We start from the raw sequence: 14573 nt of genomic DNA, 5'->3' as shown, positions 1-14573 counted from the left end.
GCAAGGCTTCCAGCACAAGCTTTAAGCCTTTAGATAAACAAGACGAGGTCAAAACCTCGTATGTGGCGGCCCGCCAGTGTCAGTGTGCGCTTTTGTGTGACACGGACGGATTTATGAGGCCGATGATAACGTGTTTGAAAGGAGGTGCGCGCTGCAGAGGTAGACAGCGGACGTGCAGCGGATGAGCAGCCCCGCCTACTCCCCAAACAAAGTATCCAGAGCCGTATAGAGAGAGAGTCGTGTCAGTGGAGGTCCAATATGCTCCATGATCCACCATTGCGATGTTGCCACTCTCTCTCTCTACGGCTCTGAAAGCACCGTCACTAACTCGTTCAGTCAGTCACACACAGACGCATGTGCTGCCTCCCGGCGGTCAGCCAAACATGAGTCAGTAAAACTTTGGTTTGAGTTGATTATTTTTTAACTGATGTAACACATAATGCCTATAAGCCCTATAAAAAATAAAACAATTAAAAATGTTCTTCTGCGGTCTGGGACGTTTTACATAACTTGCAAATTATGCAATACACCTCATTATGTCTCAAACTAAAACAAGGTTCTAGTTTTAATGCCCTCTTCATCCACTGTCTGAGCTCCCCACAAGGAAAACTTTATGACTCTTTGACCTTTAAGATAATCACTCACAGTCTTGCATCGAAATTAGTTTGATTTAAAAGCAATATAATCTAAACAACCTGAACACAACATTAAAACTCGGAAACAACCTCTAAACTCAGACAGGAATCGCCTCAGGTTGCCTGAGAGTAACACTTTCCATCTTCCCCACTTCAGTCCCAGCAGAGCGATAAATCTTTGCACTGATCACTTAGGGAGCGAAAAAGCTCTTCTATCTCATTTCTAACTTCTGGGGATACAAGCAAATGTTCAGTCATACACACTTAGATGCCCTTAGGTTACGGAAATGCATTTCCTGTTCTAAAATGGAGTGGTGTCTTTACATGCTACAGTCACGATACAGATTGGGATGAGACGACCGTGGTAGCTGACTGTTCTGTAGCCTAAAGGGCGGCTTTGAGCTCCAAGAAACAGGGATTAACTACCAGGCTCTGCTTCTTTTTAATCTTCCATGCTGAAGTTTATTTTGCGTTAGGCTTTGTTTTGACTCCTATTCCTCTGTAATGCCCTGGAATCCCCATTAGGGAGCCAGCCGTGTAGGATTCCCATCTGCGGCCCCCCTCTTTCGCCCAGTCTGTAGACCCACTTGGCGGGGTGCCCGTCTTCGGTGGGATCTCTTGTTTCTCTCACATAGCAGAGCTCATAGTGAGACCCTTTCAGATGAGTAAGAATGAGCTTAGTGCTGATCAGCTAACCAAAAACTTGGACCCATTGTGCTCTGCACCAAGAAACTGCAAGATTGTCTGTTCACAAAGAGTCGGGACCAGATGTGTCTCCTTGCATGTGACGGCAGGCAGGAGCGAGACCGAATCAAGGCCTCATCCTTGCTTGAAGAAACAACCATTTCCTCTGTGCTTTTAGGTGAAAGGCTTCTTCTTTGTGTTGTCCTTGCAGCAAGGAGACACGAAATGGACTGTGGCTAAGATAATGTAATGACTAGACTCATCCTACAAGGCCAGTCAATCACAGAATACCACTGTTTTCTCTGAAGGCCTGCCCAACACGGAGCAGCTGTATAAATACATTAGACAGGATCCAGGCAGCTCCCAGTGAAAACAGAAACTGGCTTTCTTATAAATATATGGATTATTGGATAAATAAATCAGCAGATAGGCTTCAACTAAATAAATCTTTGGAATGTGCCAGAAACAAAGCAGGAGTTGGAGCATTAGGATGAAAACAGACGAGCTGGTTGTGGTTCCTGCAATAAGACCCGAGGGGCCCGATGTGGCTTTCACTGGGTGAGGAGGCCTCCCCTCTGCCCATGAAGCCTCGAGCCAACCAGATGGTAGGCCTGCCAAGACTACAAATGTTTCTAGCTGCCAAAGTGGTCGAAAGTTTCAGCCATCAGTTGAGTAGTTGTCGCACGTTTATGACTTTAATAGGAAATGGTTTCAAGATCAGTAACACTGTTACTGCTGTGCTACATTACAGAGAAATGCAGATCAGCAATAAGTCCAAGAAGTTTACATTTTACAAGCACAAAGTGTTTACAACAAAAGCTGCTCTGAATGTGATGGAAGGAGGACTCTGGTTTCTTTAGGCTGATTCAGTTAGCTTTAGCCCGGCTGTTAGCTGCGTGCTAGGAAACTAAATAACTAGTGAAGAGCAGTCTTTCGCTGTTGTGCTAAAGTTTAAAAAAAAACAAAAAACAGGTGATTTATTGACTTATTTCAGCAAATACACATTTTCACAACTGCTGTACTTTTTGTTTCTTTTTCTTTGGATTTTCCCTTCTTGTTGAAGTTGTATCTGTAGTCATCCATCTTTTCTTTGTTTGTTCAGCCATAGTAGATTACTGTTTACTCGCAACACTTGCAGAGAGCGGAAAAGCAGCCGCTTAGCTCCGCCTACCCTCTCTGGCAGACCAACCACTGCTGGCTGATGGAAAACGCGTCACTAACTGGGCGACACGATTATTTCTGTGAAAGTCACCACAGACACCCAGTCTATATACTGCAAATACAAAGGCTTTCATCAGTGGACCAGAGGCTCAATCACCATTGTGTTACCTCATTCGGTGATAGATAGAGACTTAACATTTATTTACATGAAATTTACATTATCTTCGAGGTTATCACTTTGAGGCTTGTTTTTTAAAGTCCAGAATGTACTTCTTCCTTGTGTTAACGACAGTCTGCGTATATCGTGCTTGTGGCTCATCACATCTTAGTGAACTACTCTTATTAGGGAAGTTTAAAGCTCAGCAGGCGTGCTGCTGATTTTGACATTACTTCAAAACACTTCATATCAAAACAACTTTTGTCATTTGGCCTCACAATCTATTTAATTGCCACCTCGAGGTGTCTGACACACTCACAATAAGTCATCAACAGGGCAGGGATTTGTCACAATCAGCTCTAATGAAACTCAGCTATGTCTCCTCTCTGTGTTAATAAGTACTCTCATTGATTGGCCTCTGATGAGGCTGCAGGGCAGTGGTCTATAAGTTGGTGCAGAAAATGTGATTTGTGGCGATTTGGTGTGATCCTGATTTGTTTAGCCTCTGTGAGCTGAGTAAATCCACGCGTCACGTGGACTGGACTGAAACATACGCTTCAGATCAGGCTAGAGGCTGAGACACTGAGAATGATCAGCTGCTGCCAGCTGTGGATTGTGTGGGCATTGTGTCTTCTAAAGCCTTTATGAGTCAGACACGTTCACTGAACCTCGTGCTGTCTGTGTTTTAAAGAAGAAAATGCTTCTTTAACAGGAGGAAGAAACGTGGAAGAAGAAGCTGCATAACATTTTATCTTATAAATTGCAAATCTGCATTAAAAGCTTTTGAAGAATTTAGGAAAGGTCAGGTTGTTTTTCCACCTTAAAGTGGCTCCCAAACAATGACAGAAGAAAAACAGCGTAATTATTTGTGGTGGTAAAATGAAGAGGTGCATTGAAGGCCTGCCTTCATTTAATCGCAGGCTTAAGTCGTCTTCATGAAAGCCTTCATTTGACAAACATGAAACATTAGCATTTTGTTGTGTTCTGCGCTGCTTTTGTTAAAATAAAGAAGATTAAAAGCTTCTCAGAACTGTATCAGAAATAAAAGATGCTAAATCCTTTTGTTCTCGCACCTTTTACAAAAAAACCAAAACATTTCAAACAGCTTCTGTAACTGCGGGATTACTCAGCGTCACACAACAACACAAACACATATCATTTACGTCTTTCAAGCTGCACTCATGTCTCCTCTCATGTTAGCGTGTTAGCATACTGTACTCACCACAGTGCTCAAGCCATGCTCCTTCATCAGCCTGAGGGAGTTCTGGTAGCAGGAGGTGAGGTCGTTGGTCTCGGTCGGGCCCACATGACCTCTGGCCACCGGGCCAACAGTGTGGATCACATCTGTGAGGAGGAGACAACACACAGCTCATTTCAGCTCTAGCAAGGACACACGGCAGCAGTTCTAGTGTAAGGACAAGTACAATGGTGTTTAACAATCAAAGAAACGTTTCTGCAAAATCATCATCAAATAGAAAATATGATAAAGTTTGTATTCACAATGAGACAATGGGGACGACAGGAGCAACCCACGGGCTGGAATGAATGCGTTTATTCAGTAAATGAAACGGCAGCTTAGATAGAAAATCAATTACAAGATTCTTTTATGCCATCTACTCAAATATTCATATCTCTCCCTGTACTCTGTCTTCCCCTTCGCATAGTAATGTCTTCACCTGTCAATCACTGGTCTCCTTGTCTGGCCCGGCCAGACGAGGGAATGCAGCCTCTTAATTGAATCACAGGAGTGATGACAGGAAAATAAGAGCATCTAAGCAGTGACTTGGCAGAAACATAATCTTTCGGCATTCAGCCTGACTCCCCTCGGCCTTCTCAGTGTTGCACAGGCCGGGTCAGCATGAATATACAACAAGTACCACCACACAGGGAGCATTCCTGTGAGGCGTTAGAGGAGTTTAATGGTGCATTCAAAAGTGATTATACTGAACTCAAGCTCTGTTTGTATATTTGGATCCGTCTCCGGCGCATCCCAGAAGCGTCTTCCCGCTCTGCTCTGCGCCGGGGCTATTTTTGACGGAGGCTGCTTCAAGCTGAACAGAGGCCTCCCGGGCCTAGTTACGGTTGCTAACGTAGGATTGGACATTGGCAGTTCCAGGGAGGGGCTTAGCAAAGGGTCAATTCTCTAAACAAAAGGTCATCAGGGTTCGTTTGATGCCTTCATGATGAATGTTTCTCTGTTTACTGTTTCAGAGTGCAGTCTCTTTCAGTCAGCAGTATTGGCCGTTAAATTCACGGCCCATTTGTTATAGATAAACTATGACTCATACATTTGCAATTTAACGCATCAAGTCCTCATTTCTGTGCAGTGAAATATTAAACCCTGATGAAGTATGAATGGTGAGGAGTCAGACCTGGTTCAGGTGAGGCCATGCACAGCAGCCTGTGTTTTCTTACACCTAAACATTTAGCCTCACTTTCCCACTGAGTAAATGTTATCTATAGCACGACTCTGCTGGAGCATAAATCATTCATAGCTTAAATGTAGCTCTCAGTTGTATGTCTGGTTGCTTAATAGGTCAAGACAATGAAACGCCCGCTCCAATCAAGTGGCTTTCTCTGGTGTTAAGGGCTGAGATTGTGTGTTTGGAGAGGTAAGAAACAAGGAGTAAGGGCGATCTGCAGCTAAGCTGAGGCCGGGCTATAATGAGAATGGAGCTGTCTGAAGTATTGTCTTTTTCCAGAATAGCAGGCCAAAAATTGCATAGCACAATGTGGTTATAATGGGACACGTGGCGAGTTGTTTTCCCTGCATAATTCATGAAGTTCTTCACTATGAGAACGGCAACATGCCAATTAGAGTGTGGGCAAGCGCCAAAACCCAGACTACTGGTGAATTCATGAAAACTTAAACAGTTCTTATCTCACTAGTACCGACGTCTCCGCTCGTATCCTCAACACTTCCACATCAAATAAATATTTATACAGCTGTGTTTCTGTAAGGTGAACGATATTTCACTTTGTAACTAAGCAGGGAAATTACAGGAAGGGCAGCTCGCTGCTGTGGAGCTCAGGAACACTCGGCAGCTGCCTCAGTATCTGTAAACACAAACGACCTCTCTGCCCTTGGAGGAACTCAGGATTTGTTTTGTTTAAGGGAAACGGCTGAGATTATTCACAGCGAGGTGTTACAGAGCATTAGGCTGCTGCAGCATTCAGGGACTTTATTGAAGATGTAAAAAAGTTCAGGTTTGCGTGAACCAAAAAGTACAGATACTTTTTATAATTAGCTCAGTAAGATTAAAAAATAGGTGCATTAGCTTTGAGGCAACTTAAAGATGCATCAGCTAAAGGTTAGAACTTCCTCTGAGCATATAAAATACAAAGTGTTTGAAGGCTCAGGAGATGGTTATTTACGACCGTGCTGTTTTTTGATACATAAATTATACAAAGACGCTCTCCGCTATAAGAGTTTGAGACGCTCTGGCAGATAATCCATCCGACATCTTTATCATCGTTGTTCTTTTTCTCCTGGCATCCATTAGTGCTGACAGACACATTTCAGCGTATCAGTGTGTGTGCCTCGCTCAGAAACACATACAGACACATGTACACCATTATCTCCGTACAAGAGGAACATAAATCTCGATCTTAGCGGGGTTGAAAAGATTATTAGTGGCTCTCTTGCACTTCGGGGGGTTTGGCTTGATTGAGAGGATGACGGATGAGCGTAGAAACGCTCTGCTGAAATGTTCACACCAAAAGTAAAACTTTGCAGAACCGACTGGCGAAAAAGATTGATAAAAAATAAAGAAATAGCAGGCAAATAAAAAGGATCTATAAACGTACCCTAATAAACGTACAGAACTGCAGAGGCTACATGAATCGACACAGCCGAGCAATGTTTGAGCATACACAATAAGTCGTTAAAGGTCTAAACCAAGCTCGTCTTTCTCACCACCAAATCCCCCCGCACACACCTCCATCCAAACCCACATGTCGTTAATGAGCCTCCATTTCCGGCAATGTTTTCCACCCAATATCTCCACTGGAATTGTTCGATGTGGTCTATTGCTCGGAGCTACAAGGTCAGTAACGCAATTGAACCAGCAAAGACGGACGATTGCCATTCAAGCTGCGCTGTCTTTCCACATGACTCTGCAGAGGAAAGCAAACAACAACAAAGGAGCATCGTCCCGCAGGTGTTCAAAGTACAAGAGTTAAAGGACAATTGTCTGTCAAGTGGAAGGAGCAAATTAAAAAAACATAAGACTCGTCTGATGTTTCTACTAACGACAAAATACTTCAACAGGGTGTCAGGAGAGTCTGCTAAATTGTGTTAATGTGCTGCAGTGCATGCATTACGCCTGCCTCTTCTAGACTTCTTATGTGCCATGATTAGCACACATTTCCCCCATCAATTCTCACAAGTCAATAAAAAAGCACTAAAATGTGGAAGCATGCAGCAACCTGCAGGATCAACAGAAAACAGACTCTTACATCCGTTTTGTTCAGGACTTCGCCGTGCTCACTGTTCCTTTACTTACATCCTATTAAAAGGAGCTTCATGCAGACGTACAGGACGTATACTTGGTGTTTTTAAGAAATCACAGCTAGAGCAGAAGTTAGAAAACACATAGCCTCAGCAGCAGTGTGTGCCTAGCTTTCCTTAAAGAGAGTGGCATGTTTCTATAACAGAAGGGAGATTAATGGAGCAGGTTTAAAGGTGGAGATGCTCAGAAACGTTTACCCACCAGGTACAGAGGGCAATCATAACAGCAGAGGTGTAAGAGCAAGGCAGAATTCTCATGTGCACTTAAACCAGACAGAATTTAAATTCAGGAGGTGATGATGTTGATACAATAAACTACTGAACCACTGATCCAGTTCCAAGGACGAAACCATCATGGGGCCAAAGACAAACAGCTACACTGTGAATGATGGAGGCAGATTTAGACCGATTTTCATTGGTTCAACAGCAACAAGCAGTTGGTTAAAACCACAGACTGTATAAAAAGATGGCCGACACGACAGCTCCCTAAAAGTGAAGCCAAACCCTCTCTATCGCCCCCTGCTGACTGGCTGCAGTATAGGTCATAAAGCCCGCCTCCTCCATGTTAACAGATGGGACATGATTCAAACTATAAAATCAAAATACATTTTTCTCAAACATGGTTTCTGTCATTATAGTTAGTTCTTATCATGCTGATTTATGTCCAAGTGTTCATTTTTCTGACAAGGTTACTTTTAATTAGTTATTTGATGCTGTAAAAAGGGGGTGTGGCCTCATGAATGACAGTTCTGTTGACGAATCGGGCTGCTGCTGCGTTCTGTTCCCGAGTAGCAGAGAAGAGGAGGAACGGCGAGAGGAGACGTAACTAACACTAACACTACAGTCATTGAACTTTCCATAAGCGTGAATATCTGCTTCAGACCGACACAAGAAGCTGTTAAACACGCCGACGAGCCGGAACTTTGCTGTTTTTAGCGGTAAGCTATGTGTGTGTTTTGGTGGCTACGGCGGCTCCACCTGCTGATATCAACTGCGCAACTCTGGCTCCAAATGACGTCACCAGCGCAAGAAGGCAGCGCCCATCACTGAGGGCATTTTGGCTTTAATTTTGTACGATGAGAGTAGATGGAGACGCGTCATCCATCTTTAATAACAATCATTGGTTTAAACCTGCAAAAATAGTTCATTCATTCAAACCTTTCTTTCAGCCTTGAACATTTTTGAGGTTTCCCTAATTTACAATGATGGCAGAAAAAAAAGGGAAATAGCTACTCGATGAAAAGACGTTTGGTAGCCTTGGAGCAGAAGCAGAGACTATTTTGTTCATGCTGAAGATGGAGAGTGGGTGTCATGATCTTGTTTAAACCGTCCTCATGCAGACTGACACAGAGAACACAATGCAGAAAATCACTAAAGACACTGTGATGACTAATATGTTTCCTCGACGCAGACGTCAAACATATTCTGACAAATTCCTCTAAATTGCAGCGTCCTTCCTGTGCACTGTGCAGCTGCATTATGTAGGTAAATATAAATATCACATGGAGACTTAAAATCAGCACATTCCTAATGGAAGAAGAAAACAAACAAATGCTGATGAAGACGTTCCTCGGGTCGGCTGGTCTGCTCGGGATGGACCGGACATGAAATGACCCCTCAGCACACGATCTGCAGATCATGCGAGTGAACATCTTCAACAAGCCGACTAGAATATTCCTCAGCTGAACGCGCACCGAGGGGACACGCTCGCTTCAAAGACGCCACTTTCTTAGCAACTAAAAAATCTTTTGAAATATCTCGCCTTCATTTAGAAGAGGAGCGCGGCGCTGTCTCAGAGAGGGACCGGCACTTCACAGCCTGATCAATCTTTCATTCTCTCTTGCCTTTACTGACTCTGAGGCTGCTTTACCATTCCACATATACGACTCCAAAAGGCTGGAAGTACTTGAACACGTTTACTGTGACCGCTCTCTCCATGGTTACAACAGATAAATGTTGATATATGAGCCTCATTGAGATCGATTATAAGTCACGAGAGCCGGCAGAAAATAATCAAACCACTTCTGTGCTTCCTATTCCACACTTAAGAATCAACAAAGCAGATCATTTCTTACAGTGCGTAAAGAGATTCAGCCAAAATGGACATTAAAAGCAGTCACCATTTTTATAGGTGAAGCTAGATTTTGCATGGAGAGACGACTGTGGCCTTATTGGTTTGAGAAGGAGGAGAAAAGTGTCTCTATAAAGTTAAGAAATGGGAAGTAATGAAGCTTGAATACTTTTGTTACTGTACATAAGTTTTGGGGTTTTTTTAAGATTATATTTTGGGCATTTTTGCCTTCATTAGACGGAACAGCTCAGCTCAAGAGAGACATAAAACATGGGGAGAAGAGAGTGGTGGATGACATGCAGCAAAAGAGTTTGGGAGTTGAGCCGCCACTGCGTCGAGGTCTGTAGCCTCTGTATATGAGGCGCCTGCTTATGTTAGCATTAATGCATTCAAGGGGATTCATGCTTTAATTTTGTTTTGCACCGCTGCACCACCGTCACAAAATCAAGACCGATTTCAATCTACTGTAACATTCGGTGTACAAGACACACTTTCAATACATTTATTTCATCTAAAAAGTGGTCTGCGTTCTATATACCGGAGCGACCAATATACCAGCATAAAATGCAGACAGAGGTATGTTATCCTGTTACGGTATTTTACTCAGACGTTGGCGCTATCCGATTGTTAAGTGGTTAACTGTTTCCGGGTCCGAGCTGCTACAACATGTCTTATTTACAATATACCACAGTGCTGTTTTCCTCGCTGTTTTAAGCGAAGAAAACTAACTTGATTGTTGCGAACGCTTCGTCACGGACATGCACCGTCATGATGCTGGCAGGATTGCAAACTCGACATGGTGAAAACAGATGGTAGGCCGTCATTTGTGTGTGTTTTAAAAGAAGATAAATTGAAATTGTGTTGAAATAACTTGCACACACGTTTTTATTAATAAATAGCGATAGAAAACCTTCTGACAGTGTCTTATATTCTGGATTTTACAGTAAATGTATCTGGCAATTTGATATTTATGAGACGGTTACTCTGCATGTCTATTGATGCAGATCCCATGCAACTTAACGAGTCGTATCAAGTTTAATAGTGTCCAGAATATGACTTTGGGTAGACCTTTATTGTCATTGCAGTGCACAAGTACAGTGCAACGAAATCGAACAATCAACAGGGGACCCGGTGTTCCGGCCATTTCCTCCGGTTTGCGGTGAAACAGAAGAAATTGTAACCGTTCACTCGACACACCTATTGTCAGGAGATCCTGCCGACTATGGGTAGGATTTGACACATCAGTATGTACAGTATGCACACACTAACAGAAAGCGTGGAAAAGGAGAGCTGTCTCTGCGCACCGCCGTGTCCAGCACCCTAATATGTTCGGTTCTGTTAGCTTTGCACAGAAGCAGCCGGGAAACGGCCTTGAGAGCGACACGTCAGAGCGTGTACTTTTATTTTAAAAGTTAAATAGCTAAATCAGTACTTCGACTTTTACCAGTCTTTCTTACACAAGTATCTCCATCATTACTTGATTTATAACGTGTGTACTTTGCCACCTCTGATTTTATGTATGTATGTAAAATCAAGCTGTGGAGTCTGAGCTGAAGCTGAAGTCAAGAGGTAGCTCAGCGACTAACTCTCATAGTTAAGGGTGTATGAGCACCAATGCTAAAGGGATCTGAATGTATTGCTACATATAGTTTCCTCATTAAGAAAAAATGTAATTTGCATAATATGATCAGTAAAGCAGCATCGCAGAGAGCGCTGGGCCTCTTATGCAAAAGGTCCCTGAGGAAAGTGACTGGCAGCTGGCTTTAGCACGAAACCAGGGGAGTCCTTTCATCTCCAAGACGCTGCTTGTTGATGTGCAGCCACCTCCTGTCTTCATTTATAAGGCTTAAGATCTTTATGTAAGATATATAAAGACTTTACAGTGCGATGCATCAGAGCAAACTGAGGACAGGAGATCAATAAAGTAACAAGAGTGTCACTGAAATCGCTCGTCTTTGGGTCATTAATATCAGATTTATTATGTTGTTGTTTCCTCCCAGAAATATAAAAAAACAAAAAGGGAAGCAGAGCGCAGGAGAGGAGGAGAGGGGCATCGTTTAAAGGGTCATTCAACAGGGAGGAATAAAAGGCAGACATGTATGCATGCTGCTCTCCGTGGGTTGGAACTTTCCGACAGTGTTTCACTTCAAGTCACATCCAAATCTGTCAAATTACAAATGCACTACTGCTTAAGGCACAAAGAGAGATAAAGACATACAGCCTGTTATCATTGCATTAGTGTTTATTCTAGTAGCACTTAAACTGTTCATCTGAAATGGCTCAATTCACTTTAATCGACATAAAGCAGATGTACATGCACCCCAGTTAGCTGACATGCTAGCTGTTGTTGGTTCTCCCTTTGCCCGATGTAATAATTGTCCTAGAATAATAAAAGTAATACAATATAATACACAATCATTAGTAGTAACAGCAGTAGTAGTGGTAGTGGTAATGAAGTGTGGTGTCGTATTGAGCAAGTAAACTGAGTGCTGTATAATTTCACACTCTTATGAAACATTGTTTAGCATCACCACGCAGTCAAAACAAAGCATCAATCCTTTAACGTTCCTATACGTGCTGCTTTGAACTAATGACTACCTCCACACATCCTGACATGACAGCCAATAAGTGCCAGTCATTGTGCGCACAGAGAACAAGTCTATCTTTTGTCAATCACGAAGCCGCCTCTTCAAAGCGCTCAATGGCCCGTGTAAGAAAGAGAGAGAGAGCGCGGGGAGCGAGGGAGGGAGACGGGATCTCGGTTGAAAGGGCTCTCCAACGCTTCCCATTCCTTCATCTCCACATGTAACTCACTGTCAGTGTGTCAGAGCGGGACACGGCGTGTAACCGAGGCTGGCAGGTGTGGATCCACCTGCGTAAACACAGGGGTTGAAACCCTGGTGTAGACTTACAGAACAGTTCTGCACCAAGTTTCTTTTGACCAACTTTAGAACTATAAACATGATGATTAGTGAGAGGGGTAATGAGGGTGTTTGGTTGGTAACGCTGGGGAGAAACTCTTTGACCCAAAACAATTAAAGAAAGATATTGTTACAGTACACATGTACGCACCTGGTCGACCATGAAGGTCCGATTTTGTGAAGTTATATGATGTTTTCTGTTTGGATTGTTTTCTGGATTTCTCCTGCCTTTATATCAACAAATACAAACATGCACTGAGTTATTTTGGCCCAACGATTTGGTGATGAAAACATCTAAATTATGGAATTAGTTAATTAATTAGTTTATGGAACATGTGATTTAACCACTGAGCAGAACCGGTGCCCTGCAGGTGCAATTTCAATTAGTTACTTATTCAAATGTCGTTGTTTACAAAGAGGTTACATCCAAATATATTCTTTTGGTAAAAACATTGCTTTGCATCCTTTTTGGGAACGACTTTTTTTGGCATTTGTCCTGACACGGGTCACTATAGCCGCCGGGATTTGAGTGCAACACCTTTAAAGGTAGGATGTCTATCTTATCTTATCTCTATATTTAGACGGGCTCCATTCATTGGCCAGTATGTACTTTGATTGGCACAACATCCCTCGTCTGTTAATCAAATCACTTTGCAACCTGAGTCTCCCATGCACACCTGATTGGACAAAAAAACCTGGAAGTGGTGGAAAATAAAGATTATTTTCCTGTGAAATCAGAGACGGGTTCCAACATTACTGTAGTGTAAGGTTTGTTTAGCTTTTTAAGACTTACTGGCTTTATTGCCCAGTTTCAGATATGTTAGAAAAGCTAATAAAGAGTAATTAAATGTAATAAGTTACTTTACTCTGATTAATTTATTAGAATTGTTATAAGTTATAAGATTCAGAAGCAGCCTTCCCAACCACCAGTGCTGGGGTTATAGGTGGGAACAGTTGATCTAATGAATGACTGAGAAAAATAGGAATTTATCAGAATATAATACTTGACTCATACTGACTTATTGACAAACTGTTACAGACATGTACTCCTACACTGTACCTGTGTGAAAGTGCTAATGCTGGCGAGTACACAACACAACTAAGCTGTAGTACTGGTGGAGATGTCTGGGTGTTAGAGTTAAGAGCATGTGAGCGGTGAGAGTGTGTGTGTAGACGGGGTGTGTGGGTGAAAGAGTTTGAGATCATCTTGAGGCAGGTTAACGCGGCTCCCTGATGCTCCTCTGATGCCTCAGATTTCAACGTCATTATATTCCTTATATCTAACATGTATGATGAACTTAACTATCTCCCAGTCAAACAGTTGGTACAGTATACAGTGAACGGCAGCCTCTGCCACTCGAATTAGAACTCCACAACACCCGCAAGAGTGACTGCATTTCCTTTAATTAAGTGTATTTTGGCGTGATTGCTCGCCCGGACCCTCTCAGCATGCACACAGATGTTCCCGTGTCGGTCGCTGAGGATTACTAAATGAAGTGTGTACACCCACTCGGACATGGAACTGGTGTTGTCATGGTGACAGAGAGTGCAGAGAGATCCCCGAACGCTCGGCGAAGCTCCGGTCTGAAATAGAGGGCTTTTCTGCAGACCTGGAATCATTGTGCCTCTTGCCACAGCAGATACAGTTGTTAGTGCATTAATATTCCCGTCTTTAAAAATGGATTAAGGGTGTCTTAGTTATTATTCATACACTTGGCTTTCAAAGAGCTTTTCCATTGTGAGTGTCATTGAGATTCTGTCACACTTACAGCCGGCTGAGGGGTAAAGAGCAAGAGACGGGCTGTTACAAAGGATGATGACAGAGCATCATGCATGCCTGCAATATCACACGGATATTTTTGCTGATTTGAACAATATTTTTATAAAGAACACGAAGAACTAAAAATTCACTGATATGTTTTATAAATATTGTACATGCAGCCACACAATTCTCATTTCAGTCACTTAAAACACACTCCTTGTGTTGGCTTTATTCTGTTCCTTTTTTTGCTGTGCATTTTTTCTTTATTAAGCACACACTAAATGTGCATTGCCTTAAATTATAAAGCTGTATTTCTCTTTCTCTCTGAGTTACCTGCTGCTTCTGTGTGAAAGCAGTCCCTTGAATGTTTCGCTCATCATGAATCTCCCCTGGGCACCCCTGCTTTAATATGACGAGCGGTAAATAAAAATCCTGGGTTCTTAGAATACCGTACAATCTGAACGCTATTAAGAGCCCAAATCAAACGGCCAGTCAGACAAACAGATATATTGTGACTTCTCTGATCAACGGTCGGCGTCGTGACATTCAAAATAATCAAAGTTATAGGTGTACACGAGTGTCTGCCTTCATCATACTTGATGAACGTCCCCATCGTGTGACCAGAGGTGTTTTAAACTGACATCACATAAGCTGTGTGTATTTAAAGCGTGT

General features: G+C 42.7%; 1 protein-coding gene across 1 annotated transcript in view; it reads right to left on the bottom strand.

Annotated features, from left to right (window-relative positions):
* Nucleotides 1–14573, bottom strand: part of macrod2 (mono-ADP ribosylhydrolase 2) — a 523001-nt gene that overhangs the window by 161004 nt on the left and 347424 nt on the right. The window contains exon 6 of the mRNA XM_069659311.1: nt 3860–3981. Within this exon, the coding sequence (XP_069515412.1) occupies nt 3860–3981 (122 nt within the window). The remainder of the gene's footprint in view (nt 1–3859; nt 3982–14573) is intronic.

Source organism: Semicossyphus pulcher, unplaced genomic scaffold (genome assembly GCF_022749685.1).
Source record: "Semicossyphus pulcher isolate SPU_LCO1_2020_fin unplaced genomic scaffold, fSemPul1.0.p SCAF_12, whole genome shotgun sequence".
Classification (NCBI taxonomy): domain Eukaryota; kingdom Metazoa; phylum Chordata; class Actinopteri; order Labriformes; family Labridae; genus Semicossyphus; species Semicossyphus pulcher.
The sequence above is the reverse complement of the archived record's forward strand: the minus strand, read 5'-3'. Positions and strand labels throughout refer to the sequence as shown.